The following is a 17706-nucleotide window of genomic DNA, read 5'->3' as shown; positions in this document are numbered from 1 at the left end:
ACTCAAGAAAGTAAAAGTGAACTTCCAGCTGACGTTGCAGCAGTATCGGATGTGAGGAACAGGTCTCAGCGCTCCCACACTGAGTTTTCCCTGTTGGAGGGTTCTGAAAGGAGCTAAAGCCACCCTGTAGGGGTGGTGAAGAAAATAGTGGCACCCTCTAGTTTGGGGAGAGCAGCAATTCCCCTGCTGGACTCAGGGCTTCTTCCCTCTCCCTCGATGACGAGAAGAGGCAGCCATCATGACTGCCTCTTCCCAAAGCTGGGATAGCCAAGGCAACAAAGAAACGTACAGGAGCAGTGCAGATGAACAGTGATTGGAGCTTGGTGAAAAGATTCCTTTTTATTTAGACCCTAACTTTAAAGAAAAAAAGAAAGAGGAAAATCCAGGAAAAGAGACTCTTAGAACTATTTTTTAAAGCGGCGAACTACCAAAAAGAGAAAAATCCTAGACCTGAAAGAAAGAAACTAAGGGGAGAAAAGCTAAAGACCTTTTAAAACATAGAAAATTGGACTTTTAAATTGAGCAGGTGTTGTTTTAGAAAGGCATTAAAAAATGCTGGACTATCTACTTGAATTTGCTTGAATAGTTGACTTTGCTTCCATAAACTGAACTAAATTTGGAACAATTAAATCTATAAGACTTGAAACAATGCTGAAACCTAAGCTGAGGATGCCATCTACTGATTAATGGAATATACCAGATCCCTACAAGCTTAGAAAAACTTTTTGATGAGAGAAATAAATAACATTCATCGAGAGAGGATCGAGCCAGAAGATAGGCTGAGATCTCAACTAACAATCAAGGGTGCTGTGATGCCTACCAGAATCCTTTCCCCTCTACAGCAGACAGATAATAATAGAGAATCTGAGAAAGCTGGGCCTGTAACACGAAGCCAAGTAGGAGGAAGAAAGTAGGAAGAAAGTAGGAGGAGGAAGCAGGAAGAAAAACTGTTGTCCTCCAATCAGAACACAGAGTTGCAGGCTAGCCAGCATACATCAGCAGCAGCAAATATAGATAAGCGACAGCTCCGGCCCCGCAACAGAGAACCCATAGCTTCTACATGAAATAGAGCCTGAAGATGACAGGGTGTGAGCCTGTCGAAACGTTGCTTTAAGAAAAACTTTTAAAGTCACTGGTAGGATTTTAGCTGAGATTTTAAAGGACCTTGCAGAGTGCTCTGTAGGGAATTTTAGAAGATTTTAAGCTGGGATTTTAACTAGGATTTTAAATATTTTAACCAACTTATTTATAATGACGCGGGAAAACACCCGAGATTTTAATTTTTTGCATATGCACACCTGCGAAAACTTAAGAAGACATATATATATATATATGTAGGTCTTTGGTTATTCGGGTTTTCTCCCACGTAAAATTGGAGGTTTCTTGGCAACGTTTCGACGAAGCCAAACAACAGCAACACAGTTCACCAGCTCAAATCCCCCTGCTACTCAGACTAACCAAAGCACAACCAAGCCCCCACCTAAACAGAACACACCTCCACCCAATCAGAACACAGCCAAGCTCCCACCCAATCAGTTCACACACCCACTGGCAGTTAAAAGGAAGAAACAGCTGCGATCACACACATTGCTCCTAGAAGCACGAAGCCAAAGACACCAGCCTGAAGATGACGAATGAGACTTCGTCAAAACGTTGCCAAGAAACCTCCAATTTTACGCGGGAGAAAACCCGAATAACCAAAGACCTACATACAAACACCCGCGAAAACCTCAGAAAACACACACACACACACACACACACACACACACACACACACACACACACACACACACACACACACATATATATATATATATATATATATATATATATATATATATATATATATATATATATATATATATATATATATATATATATATATATATATATAAATTTTTTCTAATAAGATGGTCTTATTAGAAATTTGAATAGAGGTAGAAATAAGAATACATACCTTTCTCTGAAGCAATAGTTAGATGGAAAGATTGGAGATTGAAAAAGGATATTATAAGGTATGTTTAAATAATGGGAAGACTGGTACTTGACTGGCGTATTGTGACTTTGAACAACTAAATAACGAAGGGCTATGCCTTATATAAGTATGTGTATTAATAGAAATACACATTAGCAATAGTGAGCTGATTAGAAGTTAGAATAGAGGTAGAAATAAGAAATAGGGGGAATATTAGCAGATATATATATATATATATATTCTCTTTTTATATACTAGAATATAAGTAATAATTTGATGGAAAAGATTAGAGGGGGGAAGATGGTATTACCATGTATGCTTATAACATTATTGGCATTCAAATGAAATATTGAAATATTGAATAACTACTTTTAAAAAACCATGCATATTAATACTAGGATTACATAAGTTTGATTAATATAACAATTATTATGATTATCATTATTGATCTTTGTATCAAAATGAATTATACCCAGGGACCACACTGTTCATGTATTGATATTGATGTATATTTAAAAATAAAAAGCTAATAAAACGTTACCAAAAAAAAAAAAAAGCAAAAATGGTTGTCCAGATGGGAATGGGATGCAGGATCTTCTGTTGTTTCCTAATGACAGAAAAACAAGAAGGAGAAACAAGCCCCCAACTTTCTGCAACCTAGAGAGGTGACAGAGTCAGATCAGATTAGCCTCTGGTGCTTTCTAAGCAGCTCTCACCATTTGGGAGGTGAATGAAAGAAGTTTCATGAGTAGTCTTGTTGACAATGCTACATGGATGCTGCATGCTAAGGGAGATGGTCAGAGGACTTCAGATCTCCTCAATTTATCTTATCACTTGTGGGAATGTGTTCTGTGTTTCCTGTCCAATTCAATGGGTGTCAAATTTTAATTTAACTGGCAGGCCAAGGTGGAGGTAAGACACATCATGGCAGGCTTGTTGAAACTGATTGTATGGGTTAGGCATGTTAGGTTCCTTGCTTGGTTTATGTAGTTAACACTTCTCAGTGTCTCAGTTTACCTCCATGTTTGTATTTTGTTGATACAACAAATACGCACACATACACACACAATTTGGCAAAAGCAAGATACTGAGATATTTTATACTACATAAATTGGATGCTCCACCACACCAAAAAGTTGAGTATTCCTGCAAAAACTGAATTTTTCATTCATTTGGCTACTCATGCCTATTTCGTCTTAAATATGCAGGGTGGGAAAAGTGCTATATATCAGTGTTTGTCAAGAGCGTGCAAAATAGCATTTTCTTCCAGGAAAAAAAAATGGTATTGTAACAAAGAACTGATGCTGGGAAATGATTAAGTGTGGGGGCCATGAAAAAAAAATGACTTGGCAGAGAGTTTGGATGGAATGGTTGTTATCTATATCTTAATTAGGGGAAAGGTGTTATTTTCATGGACTAATTAAAATCCACGTCCTCCTACAAAGTTTTCAAATATAGATGAATCAGAGGCTTCCCAGGAGAGATTTCTCAGTGATACATAATAAATGCCTGAAGCTTTCAAGTCAAGTATAAATTCAAGGAAAATGTACAACACAGCTGAGAGATGAGAGAAACATGCATCCCCAGGGAAGTTCTTAAATTTCTTTCTCTGTAGAGATTATTTCTCATGTTATGTTTTTATAAAAAAAATGTTGCAATTGAATGAAATATAACTTGCAGTTCGTAGCCCCTAAACCTTGTCTAGCAGTGTGAACAAGTGTGAACATGCATCCAAAAAAATTACTTATCCACAATTAACCATAAAAATGTGGGAACAATTTCTTGAACACACAACAGATCTGAAGGTGACAGGTACCCTGACCACAGTCCTTATCTTGGATTTCAGATTAACAATTTGATTGATTGATTAATTGATTGATTGAATGATTAAATAAATGATTAAATAAACGATTAAATAAATGATTAAATACATACATACATACATACATACATACATACATACATACATACATACATACATACACAATCAGATGACTTTGAAGTCTGTTTAATTCATTTGATGGTTAAATCCAAATATTCAGATTCGGATTGATGATTGTGGCAAATTCCCAGTTTTAATTTTTGAACAAACTTAAAGGCATGTTAATGTACGAGGACCTTTAAAAATATGTTTACTGATTTTTGTTTGTAAGCAAAGTTCCTGTAATCCTTTTTTTCTAACCTTCCATGGGGAATGAAGCCTGCTGTGTATTTCAGACAAATACGTATAGTCGCAAGAGCTGAAGCTTTCATCAAAACAACAAAAGAACTATTGTGCCATTGCACCTCACATTTTACCCTTTTTGGATGTTTATTTGTTTGTTTGTTCTATTTATATAGCTGCCTGTCTCATACATGTCACTTTGAGTGGTTCACAGTCACAGACTTAAAAACAAAAACAAACAGTAGTTATAAATAAACAACCAAAATGGAAAACTATTTAAAAAAAAACAATTAAAATAGTTAAAATTTAATCTGTGGGAGTGTACAATCCATAAAGTGACAATACAACCAGCTAACAGGCTCCATATCATCATTGGATCCTCAACCACAATGGCAAGGCCATGTCTTCAGATCCTTCTGAAAGGCCAGTAGGTCATGAGCAGTGTAACCTTGGGGGAATGATGTTCCAAAGAGAAGATGCTATGGCAGAAAAGGCTTTTCTTCTGGGTAGTATCAGGTGACATTTCTTAGTAGAAGGACCCATAACATGCTTTCCTGCCAGTCTTGATGGAACAGGTAGATGTAACCAAGGAGAAGTGGTCCCACAAATAACCTGTCCCCATACCGTCTACAGCTTTATAGGACATTACCAGCACTTGACTCTTGCAACATTACCAAGCATTATAAAAGACATTGGACTTAGTTAGTGCAGCTTTATTTCGTATGACTCCTCCAATTGACACCTCTGATTTCTATAATTCTCTCATTTGTCATACAGGAATTAAACAAAACTACCACCTAAAAAGATGCTTGTAGTTTCATATCTAAGCCATTTTGCAGCCTTTTGTGAGGTGGGAGATGTTCCCCTTCCGTACAAAATAGGCTGGCCTTAGGGATGAAATCCAGCAGGTTCTGACAGGTTCTGAAGAACTGGTAGCAGAAATTTTGAGCAGTTTGGAAAACTGGCTGCCGAAATTTTGAGTAATTCGGAGAACCGGCAAATACCACCTCTGGCTGGCCCCAGAGTGGGGTGGGAATGGAGATTTTGTAATATCCTTCCCCCAGGAGTGGGGAGGGAATGGGGATTTTGCAGGATCCTTCCCCTGGAGTGGGATGGGAATGGAGATTTTGCAGTATCCTTCCCCTGCCACAGCCACCAAGTTATGCCCACCAAGCCACACCCACAGAACTGGTAGTAAAAAAATTTGGATTTCACCACTGGCTGGCGAATTAATTTTAATTTTAGTTCTAGCAGCAAGAAGAAAGCAACTTAAATTTTAGTATCTTTTTTGTAGTTTTTTTCCCCAGTGTTCTTGGAAAAGGAGCACATTTCTGATAGACTTTGGACCATTTTTTTTTCTTTCATTACTTGGTACTTGGGATTCCTCTCTCAATATCTCTCTCTCTTTTCCATTTCAATGCCTGTTCTCTTTTTTATGTTTATTTTTTCCAGGTTTCTTTTTGAGACTAAAAACAAGTGATATTGCTGCTGTAATGAGTCGAATCATTAAAGCCTCACATCATTAATATGACTCTTAAAGCAGTGGAGATACTTGACCTCTGAAAGCTGGATTGAGTGTTGTAGTCCCATCAGGCACTAGATACTTACAAAAGGCTGGTGCATATTTATCAAATACAGGTAGTCCTCAACTTACGACAATAATTGAGCCCAAATTTTCTGTTGTTAAGTGAGACATTTGTTAAGTGAGTTTTGCCCCATATCACACCTTTCTGGCCACTGTTGTTAGGTGAATCACTGTAGTTGATAAATTAGTAACCTGATTGTTAAGTGAATCTGGTTTCTCCACTGACTTTGCTTGTCAGAAGGTCACAAAAGGTGATCACATAGCCTTGGGACACAGTAATGATCATAAGTATGAACCAGTTGTAAGCATCTGAAATTTGATCACATGATTATGGATATGCTGCAAAGGTCATAACTCTGAAAATAATCATGTCACTTTTTTCACTGTTGTTGTAACTTTGAATGGTCACTAAATGAACTGCTGTAAGTTGAGGACCACCGGTAATGGTATGTGATGCAGAGTAGGTGAAGAGTTGTCAGACGGCCCAGAATGTTGTGTATGAACTTCATAAATCCAAGTGATTGGTCATAATAGTAATGGAATAATCAGTTATAAACTGTGAAATATGCCAAGTAAAAAGTAGCATATATCCCAGATGATCAACAGCTTTAAGAGTGCATCAAACAATCCGCTAATTCTAGGGATTTGACATTTTCTAGTTATTTTCTTAAGGTATTTATTTGACAAATTTGTTCCACTCTAGCTGTCAATTTCTAAACGTGCTTTAGTCAGTTTGACCTATTCTCAATATTATTTTATTAAATGTTGAGGCAGATGTTCACTCTAGATAAAAAGTAATGTACATTTCTTTTTCTTTTTTTTCTTCTTTCAGTTCTTCATGTTTATTTTGCTAATCTTCCTGGCAGAACTCTCGGCTGCAATCTTGGCATTTATCTTCAGAGAAAATGTGAGTATGATGATGATGGAATGTTCTTTAGGATTCTGCAGAATTATATTCAGTTGGACTTCTACTTTATAAATTTGCCGAGCAGTCCTTTGTTCAAGATACTAAAACATTTCCACTTAGTCTAAGCAATTTGAAACCACCCATTGAAAGTAAACAAGCACAGCTTGGGTCATGCATAGATGCTTTATGGATAGAAGACAAAGCCTGCTTTTCAAGAAAAGGTCATCTTTAAAATTGAATTAGCTTTATTTTGAGGATTCGGGGATTAAACTAGTGGCTTGAGAGTTTAAGGATGCAAATATGTGATCTCTGGGAGAACATTCCAAGGGCCTTATGATAAGTCGGATTTTCCCAACTGAAGACAAAGAGATCCAATCTTAAAAGTGGGCATTAGGATCCTTAGATGGTCTCTCTGTAGATTTGGGAGAACTGCTGAGATTGTGGTTTATCTAGCAGGGGTCTGAGATTGGTAGAGTCTAAATTTCCAGATACTTTCCAGACATTAGTAAAAAACAAAAAAAAATGAACAGCATATCATTCCTGAAGCTACTGGGCAGTCTGATTGAGAGAGATTTTTATATCTGCATGAGATATTAGTAATAATGAAAAAGGCATATATTGGAAAAATATAAATGAATGAATATAATGCGATCCTTTCCTCCTGTCATTACATATTTGATGATTCATCTACTTGGGCTGATTTCATCATTGTATTTGCTCTAAGAAATAATTTGATACAGAAAAAAATTACACATTTATCCCACCCACTCCAAAATTCTTTTGATACTGTATGACAAGTCAAATAAATGTAATCAGCTTGTTTTGCTCTGTAATGTTTATCTGTCCACTAAATGTTGTTGTACAAAAACAATGTCAAGATTACTAGTTTTTTCTTGTCCTGTTCAGAGAAGGGGGGGGGATGAAGAGGGGGAGAGAGGGAGGGAGAGAGAGAGAGAGAGATGAAATAGTTGGTCTTTCTTTTCTTTATCATCATTGTTCAAAATACTATATACTCTTATGAAATACAAGGAAACAATGAATTCAGTCTGCTATTTCTGTGGTTTCCCCTTTTTCAAATTCTCACAATTGCCCAGATTTCTTTGTGGCATTAAATAAATACGAAAAAAGGTAACTTGCACAATAGGGATGGGATTGATGGGATTTTTAAAAATTGAGACTGTGCGTGTGAGAATCAGTGGGAAAGAAAAGAACTAAGAGTTATTGGCCAAAAAAAAAAAAAATCTATGGCTTTTTTCTCAAGAGTAAATGGTGGATATTCATTTAAGTTATATTCTCAAGTGATGTCTGGTTGGTTTTTAGCTACTTGTCCTGTAGGACCTAATGGGAAAAAAGATCCCAGCTGAATATTTGTTTTTCTGTGTTGCAAAACCACTTTAGGAGACCTATGTCTGACCTGCTGCTTTTATTGTTTATTGTTCCTGGGACAAATATACTGTAGAATTGTTTATTAGTTGGGTAATTGACCATGCTTCCAAAAAAAGTCCACTACATTTAAATGACTAAACATTTGCAAACAACAGAAAAAAAATAAAGAAGACAAGAACAAACTAAGTGAGAATATCTTACAAGAGAATAAAGCTCATGATGAGCAGAATATATAAATCCTATATGCCAAATTATTCCCTTTATAGTGCAGAATAGAGGAGAGAACACCTATTTTCTATCCCTATTCTGCTGCTATTACAACAGGTTAAAGTTGGAATAACCAAAGGCTATTTTGGTTTTTCAGACTGGCCATGCTAATTAACCACTGAGTTCTGAGAATACTAAATTGTTTTTTTCTTTCTCTCCCTTTGTAGTTCATCTCTCTTCCTCAATCTCCATCTCTTGCCTGCCTTATATCCTGTTTTGCTATTGTTGATGTTTATTATTATGGTCACCAAAGTATTAATTGCTAACTGAATTGGCACGCATGTTGATCAGATCTGGCTGCAGGAATTGACCGGAAATATGCTGGATGCAAAAATAAAACTGGAAATTGCTTGTATTCATGTAGAAGAATTTTACATAGATTGTATTGTCTCAATGAAACTCCATTTCATTAAACCAATATCAAAACAGCCACATCTTTCCAAAGATTAAAAACACAGAAGGCCTCTTTTGATGGTCCCACAGTTGAAAAGAAGGAAAAGATCAATGCTTTTTAAATAATTTAAAGACTTTCCCTTTTCCTCCCTTCTGACAAGGATAGAAACAAAACTGCAGTGACAGTGACTGCTCTATAAATAGTGATCACTTCCTGAGCAAATCTGTTATGGTCTGGTCAATACCGTCTCTATTTTCTGAATTAGTGACATTCCTTCGGGAGACACAAATGGAAGACCTCACAGCAAGAGAAAACCACGCATGTAATCTGTCAAATTATATCTTTGAGTATGACCAACCCAGATACATGCACAGATAGCCACACATGCGCACAAATCAGTGGAGGGGGCAGAGTTGAAGGATGCATTCCTGTGGTAGCAGGAATTGGTAGCAGTCAAATTCAGAGAAAGCAGTTCTGAATTTGTTGCAATATATTGACGGGAGCACCAACCAGCCAAATAAATAATAAAATCAAGATCACCTTTGATATAATAGCAAATAGATCTGCCCTTTATTACGGGATAAATATACATGGTTAAATGCGTGGGATTGGGCACAGAATCTGGTTCAAGGACTAGCAGCCACAGATTGCATTTCAAAGAAAGATCTAGTTGGTTTGAGTACTTTAACAACACAACAACACATAAGTGGTGTAGCCAGGGAAACATTTTCAAATGCTTTGTAGACTTGTTAGTTGTGACTAGGCAGAGGGACATTAAGAAAATAAGAAGAACATAAGAGGATATTAAAATTATTACAGAGTGAATCCTTTGGGGAATGATTCATCAAAGCAGCAGAAATGCTTGACAGCCAAGATTATTTGCTTTCCATTGATGGGAGAATTTGATGAAGGGGATTTGAAAATAGTTATACCACTTGGTAGGTTTGTATGGAAGCAGAACTTTCTCTACCACTTACCATCCACTTTTTACAAAGTTGAACAGGAATTTTAATTTATTTGATTATCATAATGGTGTGACACAGCTTTCCCAATCTTAATGCTTAATGCTTAATCCAGTTTTAGTTTAACTGAATATATGAATGTATGAAGGTGTACCTGGAATTTTTAAATCCAGGTCTGGAATTTGATACGTGATTTTCTAGCCCAAATACTAGATGAGATGACCTTTCATATTCATTTGTAATGGCTTACGTTAGTTTTTACCAACTATTAGGCTTAATTTCTTTTTAAATAAAAAGTTATTTTGAAATAACCAAAAATAAATAGCAGTCTAATGCATGTTTACAAACTCACTTATGGTAATTAGCAACTCTTTAGTTTTTGACACAAAAGACGGGTAAATTAAGGCTGAAGCTTATATCCATGCAAAGAAAGGGCTAAAGGAGGTCTTAGAGTTTTGACTGGCTTTTTCTAATCCTCATGTCCCCTTTACATTGTTAGTTCAGCTCAGAAAAATGCACAACAAACACTGAGTATGAATATATTGTAGACCTGTGTCAGAGCATTTACTCACTGAATCTAGAACAAGGAAAGAATGGAAACTATAGTGATAATATTGTGGAGCACAATGCCTGATTAAATTGAATGGAGATGAGATGATTGGAGTGATCAGCTCCTAATTAGCACTTCAATATCCTGTATCACATAAACGATTTTCTTGGATTGTGGTCAAAACCAGCCTCTTCCATTATTTTAAAGATGATAGGTATGGTGTCTATACCAATGGTGGGTTGCCCCCGGTTCAGACCGGTTCGCAAGAACCGGTAGTAAAACCAGCGGGAGGCTCCGCCCACTGACCTGGATGTCATCAAAAGTGATCTGCGCACGTGCAGGAGCTTCTGCGTATGCTCAGAAGAGCGCACGCATGCTCGGGCACGATGTGAACCAGTAATAAAGGTAAGTAGAACCCACCCCTGGTCTATACCACAGTTCTTAGGTACTTCCAAAATAGGATCTCTTATGTTCTCATATGAGTTTGCATGTAGTTTGGGCCATTTTTTGTTTGATTTTTAAAAATAATCATATTTTCCTGTGAAAATATATGAAATTTTAGAGTGAATTGGAATGATTATCAAGGAGGAAGGAGATAATCTTGTTCACCCTGTCTAAAGTAGCCACATCAAAATATGCTGGTAGCCATAGAAAAGAGAAGATAATTAATTGTACTTTGAAATAATAGATCTCCTTTAAAGAATATTAAAATACTCAGATAAGTGGATAATTATTTTTTTTTGAATACTGCACTGTTTTTTGTTGATGCATTTTCACAGCCTGTTCTTAATGGCTTCCTAGCTTGTCTTGTGTTATTATGGTTAATGCTGCTCTCTACATAGCCCATCTCCCCCTCTGAGGAAGAAATAATTGATAAACACAGTTTCCCTTGTTTTGCAAGGCAGCACAATTTCATCTTGTGCAACATCCTGCAGCCAAAATGTTTGCAACACTACATGGGGTTAAATAATATAGTTAGAATTGAATAATTAATAGCAGAGGGGAAAGAAGAGATTACGAACCCAAACGGAGATGGGAAGCGATGTGCTCTGCTGAGATTTCAAATGAGACAGTCAGCGGAGCAGGCAAGCAGAGACTCTGTTTCAAATAACTGAATTAGTGGAGTACAGGAACACAGCGGGAAAGCAAAACAAAATTCCAATTGGAGCAAGAAGAATGGGATTCAACAACAGGAAAGGGAAGAGCTATACTGGGCAAAACCCTGCCCTGGTGATCATTTTTCAAAATGCAATTGCCACTCTGTAGGCACAGGAGAAACAATGACAATATTATGCTTAGAAAATGAGCACAAGGCAATTTGGATGCTTGAGTGCTATGGCACTATTTGTGATCTACTGGTTGTGACCACTGCAGTTTTATATTCCTCGGTGCTGTGTATATTCAGTTCGTTTTTCAACGCAAAACAAAAGAAAACTAATTTTGCATTTTCAAACCTTCTCCGGTTGAAGCACCTTATCTTCATTCTTGTATTGTATGCTTGCAGGGGGGAAAAATGAATTGCTGTAGGTCCTTTGTCTCCTTTGCAGTCCTTTATGTCAGACATCTTATCGGTGAACCAGATCTTAATCCCTTCTAGCCAACTTCACATTGCTTAATGGAAAAACCATCAGCAAAACTATCTCAGGCCAATCAAATTCTTAAAATGAAACTAACAGGAAGATGACAAATTGAAATTTCATGCCAACAGGTTATAGTGTATATCCTTTCAAGGATTTAGGATTTAACTCAGCCTTCTTTAGTCTCTGATTTCCAAATGCGTTACAACAAACTTTTTGACCAGTCTTCCCAAGATCAGAATGACTGGACAGTCTGTAAGTTTTCTCTGGATGACACCAAATTGGGGAAAGGTTTTGTTTTTAATGAAAGAGGGCAATATCACCACATCAAAAACTTGGATAGGGAATATGTACTGAAATAGATTCCCAGCAGTGGTGAAATCCAAATTTTTTTACTACCGGTTCTATGGGCATGGCTTGGCGGGTGTGGGAGAGGAAGGATACTGCAAAATCCCATTCCTCCCCACTCCTGGGAGAAGGATATTGCAAAATCTCCATTCCCACCCCATTCTGGGGACAGTCAGAGGTGGTATTTGCCAGTTTTCCGAACTACTCAAAATTTCTGCTACCGGTTTTCCAGAACCTGTCAGAACCTGCTGGATTTCACCCCTGATTCCCAGGCTCTCTCTCTCTCTCTCTCTCTCTCTCTCTCCCTCCCTCCCTCCCTCCCTCTCTCTCTCTCTATATATATATATATAGAGAGAGAATATATATATATATTCTGAGGTTTTTGCGGGTGTTTGTATGTAGGTCTTTGGTTATTCAGGTTTTCTCCCGCGTAAAATTGGAAGTGTCTTGGTGACGTTTCGACGAAGTCTCATTCGTCATCTTCAGGCTGGTGTTTTCGGCTTCATGCTTCTAGGAGCAAACTCCTAGAAGCACAAAGCCAAAAACACCAGCCTCCCATTGCTCCTAGAAGCACGAAGCCGAAAACACCAGCCTGAAGATGACGAATGAGACTTCGTCAAAAGGTCGCCAAGACACTTCAATTTTACCCGGGAGAACACCGAATATCCAAAGACCTACACACACGTGTGTGTGTGTGTGTGTGTGTGTGTGTGTGTGTGTGTGATGTATCAGGCCCCATAGGGAAGAAAATGTCAATTAGTTTAAACATTTAATGAAATTTAAATAACAGATTTACACAGCTAGCGATGTAGAAAAGGAATTATAGAAATTCCAATAAGGGATGTCCGAATTATAGCATATATCATCCTGATCTGTCATTAAGAAGAATAGCATATTAAAATAAATGGAATTTCTGATACAAAAATGTTGAACAATCCGTTTTACCGAGTCTAAATCATACTGGATACTCCTGGGTGGGGGGGAGTATTTCCCAAAATGGGTAGTCTTGGAAATTTGCAAAATCCATCTCCCTATTATACAAAAACTTGTAATAATTGCTTAGCAGAGAAAGAGCTGATTTTTTCAACTTAGTGCTGCCTTCATGGGGAAACAATATCTGTCAGCCCATACTTGAATATAATTCCTTTTTCCCTGGTTATGATCAACCAAGTAATTTAAAGCTATAATCTCTGCTCTTAGTTTTTCCTGTATTATCTTCAGTTGGTCCTCTTTACTTTAGCTATAGGCCAAGCAGATATTTCAATTATCTTGTTAAAAGAATCCTGTCGCTGTCATAAAAAAAATTGTGGAAATAAAAAGCAAAACATTGGTGTGAACCAAATAATCTGTATCACCTTTCAAGGTTATGTTCTTCAATAGCATTTTTCTGCTACAGCCCCCACCTGTCTTTCCATGTCCCAGATCATTTAGTAATAGGGCTGAGCTTTGGCAGTAGCAGATTTGGGCCTGAGGAATCTTTCTCAACTTATTTCTTCTGTTCTTCCTCTTTCCATAGTAGCACTATAAATAAAAAGGAGATAAAAAAATGAAATTAGAAAACCTGGAAGGAAGTAGTGGGTATCCTTCTCTACCACTACAGCACTTGTTAAAGAAAACTGATTAATTGTGGGTGGTGTTCTCTAATTCTCTAAGTCAGTGTTCTCTAATTCTAACAGCAATAGCACTTAGAGTTATATACCGCTTTACAGCACTTTACAGCCCTCTCTAAGCGGTTTACAGAGTCAGCATATTGCCTCCAACAATTTGAGTCCTCATTTTATCCACCTCAGAAGGATGGAAGGCTGAGTCAACCTTGAGCCTGGTGAGATTTGAACTACCAAATTGCAGGCAGCCGGCAGGCAGCAGAAGTAGCCTGCAGTACTGCACTCTAACCACTGCACTACCATGGCTCATAAATGAAGAGTGTCATCAGATCTGGGTGGCAAATGGACGCATGCGAATATACATTAATCATGGACGTATTTCCTTCCCTCTTCGGATCTTTGCTCTTGATGCCACAATCACCAAGTTTGACAACAGTACAACAATTGTAGATTTTTGGAATCAAAGCTTGAATACAGTTGTACCTTGAACACTATGCATTTCTGAGCTCTAGCACAACTCATTAGAGGCACATATTGACACAGGTTTCCCCATTAATATAAACAGAGATTATTTAAGTTAGTAATCAGTTACCAAAACTTATTTTGTAACTGTTTGATTCCGGATACATTCCCCAACATGGAAAAGGTATGGAGAGCAGTAGCAAGGGAAAAGTAGAAAACAAACTAGCAAACTATAGAATGAAGAAGGTATACACTATATACATATATGCTTTTACACACTTCTCCCACTATGCACACAGGGCAGAGGTGGGTTTCAGCAGGTTCTGACCAGTTCTGAAGAATCAGTAGCAGAAATTTTGAGTAGTTTAGAGAACCAGTAAATACCACCTCTGACTGGCCCTGCCCCCATCTATTCTCTGCCTCCCGAGTCCCAGCTGATCAGGAGAAAATGAGGACTTTGCAGCATCCTTCCCCTGGAGTGGGGAGGGAATGGAGATTTTACCTTCCCTGCCACGCCCACCAAGCCATGCCCACCAAGCCACCCCCACAGAACCGGTAGAAAAAATTTTGAAACCCACCACTGACACAGAATTCCTCTTTGTCTTCTTCTGTATACCCTAAAACTATCAGGCTCTGTCCAGATGGATTTCATCAATCTTTTCATGGAATACTGTTACAATTTTTAAAGACAATTTTGGGAAGTATCTAGCTCTTGAACAGTTTTTGATCACAGAAGTTAAGGTCCTGATTCTTGGTACCTTTATCCATCAATTGCTCTTTGATCTTCATCTGATCTTTGGCACATCATTGTGCTACTGCACGTTAGGATGCTATTGCACTTCCATGCAACTTTGTATTCAGATGGTCTCTAGTAGACTTGTGTAATTATGAAATAGTTCATTAAGGTCATTATTCATCATGATCACTAGAAAATGTCATTTGCTGGGCAAGCATAAAAGATTACATTCTATTCAAACGTGGATTCTTTCTGGTTCAGCTGGCCCTTCGCTTCTGTATATCTTTATACTCTTCTAAAATGAGGATCAGGAATAATTCTGTGTTAAAAAGCATTCTGTTGAGTGGGTGGGTGAGTATCCTATGCTTCTGATGCAAGGACACCATTCACCAAAGTTTATAATATATTAAAATTGTCATCCCTTTTTAAAAAGAATAATATAAAGCAATCACCTCAAAGGGCCAGCAATAAGGACCAATACACAGAAACATTAGAATAAAAATTCCTGCTGAAATAAAATGATCATCAGGATTTGATGAAAAACAGCAAGAGGGAGAGCCGACTTTATTTTACAGGATAAAGTATTCACTGCACCCAATTTGTTAGTGCAGTCACTGAGACAACTCTCATATGAAAAATGAAATAATTTTATGTCATCTGCATAATAGCAACACTGCATGAAAAAAATCTGATGACTTTTTTCATGGTTATAACTCAGGAAGTGTAACCGACAACAGTTTCCCAGTATTGCTGAATAGATACTAGAATTGGAACAATTTGAAATTGGGTCTTGTGTATTCATTAATTAATTCATTATTTATTTTATTTACAGGCCACTTCATAATGAAACTTTTCTGTTCATTCTCCCTAATTTATACCAGCCAGGTGGTCCAGAAGGATAGTATAATCTTGACAGCTCTACCAGAAACAAGATTGCTCACTTTCTAACAAAAAGACTAAAAATGTGTCTATCTTAAATCTAGGCTTAAAGTAATATTGAAACAGATCAAAAGCAAATGAATTCTTCAAGATGTCATGCATCGTATAATTTCAAAAAGTTGTGGTATTACTAGTTTGAGACCCACACAACTGTAGTGTAAGTCCCCAAATAGACTTAATGTAATAAAAAATGAGGCAGTGACAGAGAAATCTGTAAAAAAGGTCCTTGACTTGTCAATGAGTAGCAAGACTATGATTTCTTTGAATAAATAGTTCCATCCACTTCATAATTGTGCCCCATTTATTATGCTGTTGACTATTAGCCCAGATTCCTTATTTGTAACTACTTGTTTGAAAATTTGCCACTGACAGATGTCGGCTTGGTTAATGGTTATTCAACATGCTGGCTTCCGATTCCTAAATGTAGGCTCCATGCTGCCATCATATAGAATAAAATAACAGAGTTGGAAGGTACATTGGAGGTCTTCTAGTCCAACCCTCCTGCTTAGACAGGAAACCGTATACCACTTCAGACAAATGGTTATCCAACATCTTCTTAAAGAAGTTGGGAATGCTCCAGTGTTGGAGCATTCAGAACTTCTGCAGGCAAGTTGTTCCACTGATTAATTGTTCTGTCAGGAAATTTCTCCTTAGTTCTAAGCTGTTTCTCTCCTTGATTAGTTTCCACCCATTGCTTCTTGTTCTACCCTCAGGTGCTTTGGAGAATAGTTTGACTCCCTCTTCTTTGTGGCAACCCCTGGGATCTTGGAACACTGCTATCATGTCTCCCCTAGTCCTTCTTTTCATTAAACTAGACATATCCAGTTCCTGCAACCATTCTTCATATGTTTTAGCCTCCAGTCCCCTAATCATCTTTGTTGATATAAGTAAGAACACTTCTGACTAACTAAGTAGAAGTTGTAAGAGCAATAAGACTCTGTATTCACAGAGACAAGCATTGCAATATAGGGTAAATACAATTCTACCGCAAACAGAGAACATTATAGATTCTTTAGAAATGGGAAAAGCAATGAAATGAGTGAGTATTCTGTGTAGATAAATGGGAGCATATCAGAACATAGGATTGGAAGGGACTTCAAAAAGTGTTTTAGTCCAACCCCCTAGCCATGGCAGGAGACCTCACGCCATACTGGTCAGACGGTCTAGTCTATTTTTGAAAACCTCCACCCACAAGTCCAGGAGGCAAGCTATTCCATTGCGTAATTGTTCTCACTGTCAGAAAAATTCTTCTTACTTCTAGGTTGGATCTCTCTTTAATAGCTTCCATTCATTACTTCTTGTCCTGCCCTCTGGTGCTTTGGAGAAAAAGTCAATTCCCTCTTCTCCAGTCCCTCAAGTACTGGAAGATAATTATCATATCCCTCTAATCTTCCTCTCTGATAGGTTAGATATATCTAGATCCCTCAACCATCCCTGTTATGATTTAGCCTCCAGATCCTTTATCATCTTTGTTGCTCTTCTCCGCACATTTTCTAGGCTCTCGGTGTCTTTTTTGTATCATGTCACGAGAACTTAATGCAGTATTCCAAGTGCGGCCTCACTAGTGCAGTATAAAGTGTCATTATCATTTCTCATGATCTTGATGATATTGCTCTGTTAATGCAGTCCAAGATTACATTGGCTTTTCTGGCAGTTGCAGCACATTTCTGTCTTATACTTAAATGGTGATATCTCTCATAGTTACTACTAATCAGCCAGATACTACCTATATTTCATTTGGTTTTCCTGCCTAAGTGCAAGACCTTAGTTTTCTCACCACATGACTAAATCTTGTTGGATAGGACCCAATTCCCAAGTCTGTAAAGAGCCTTTGGAATCTTGAGTCTATG

General features: G+C 37.6%; 1 protein-coding gene across 6 annotated transcripts in view; it reads left to right on the top strand.

Moving 5' to 3' along the window:
- Positions 1-17706, top strand: part of TSPAN18 (tetraspanin 18) — a 178053-nt gene that overhangs the window by 147443 nt on the left and 12904 nt on the right. For all 6 annotated transcript variants that reach the window (XM_060687591.2, XM_034417415.3, XM_034417412.3 and 3 more), the window contains one exon: positions 6557-6631. In XM_060687591.2, coding sequence (XP_060543574.2) covers positions 6557-6631 — 75 coding nt within the window. The remainder of the gene's footprint in view (positions 1-6556; positions 6632-17706) is intronic.

Source organism: Pantherophis guttatus, chromosome 1 (genome assembly GCF_059756535.1).
Source record: "Pantherophis guttatus breed Tessera chromosome 1, ASM5975653v1, whole genome shotgun sequence".
Taxonomy (NCBI): domain Eukaryota; kingdom Metazoa; phylum Chordata; class Lepidosauria; order Squamata; family Colubridae; genus Pantherophis; species Pantherophis guttatus.
Note: the sequence above shows the minus strand (reverse complement) of the source record. Positions and strands in the feature narration are given on the sequence as shown.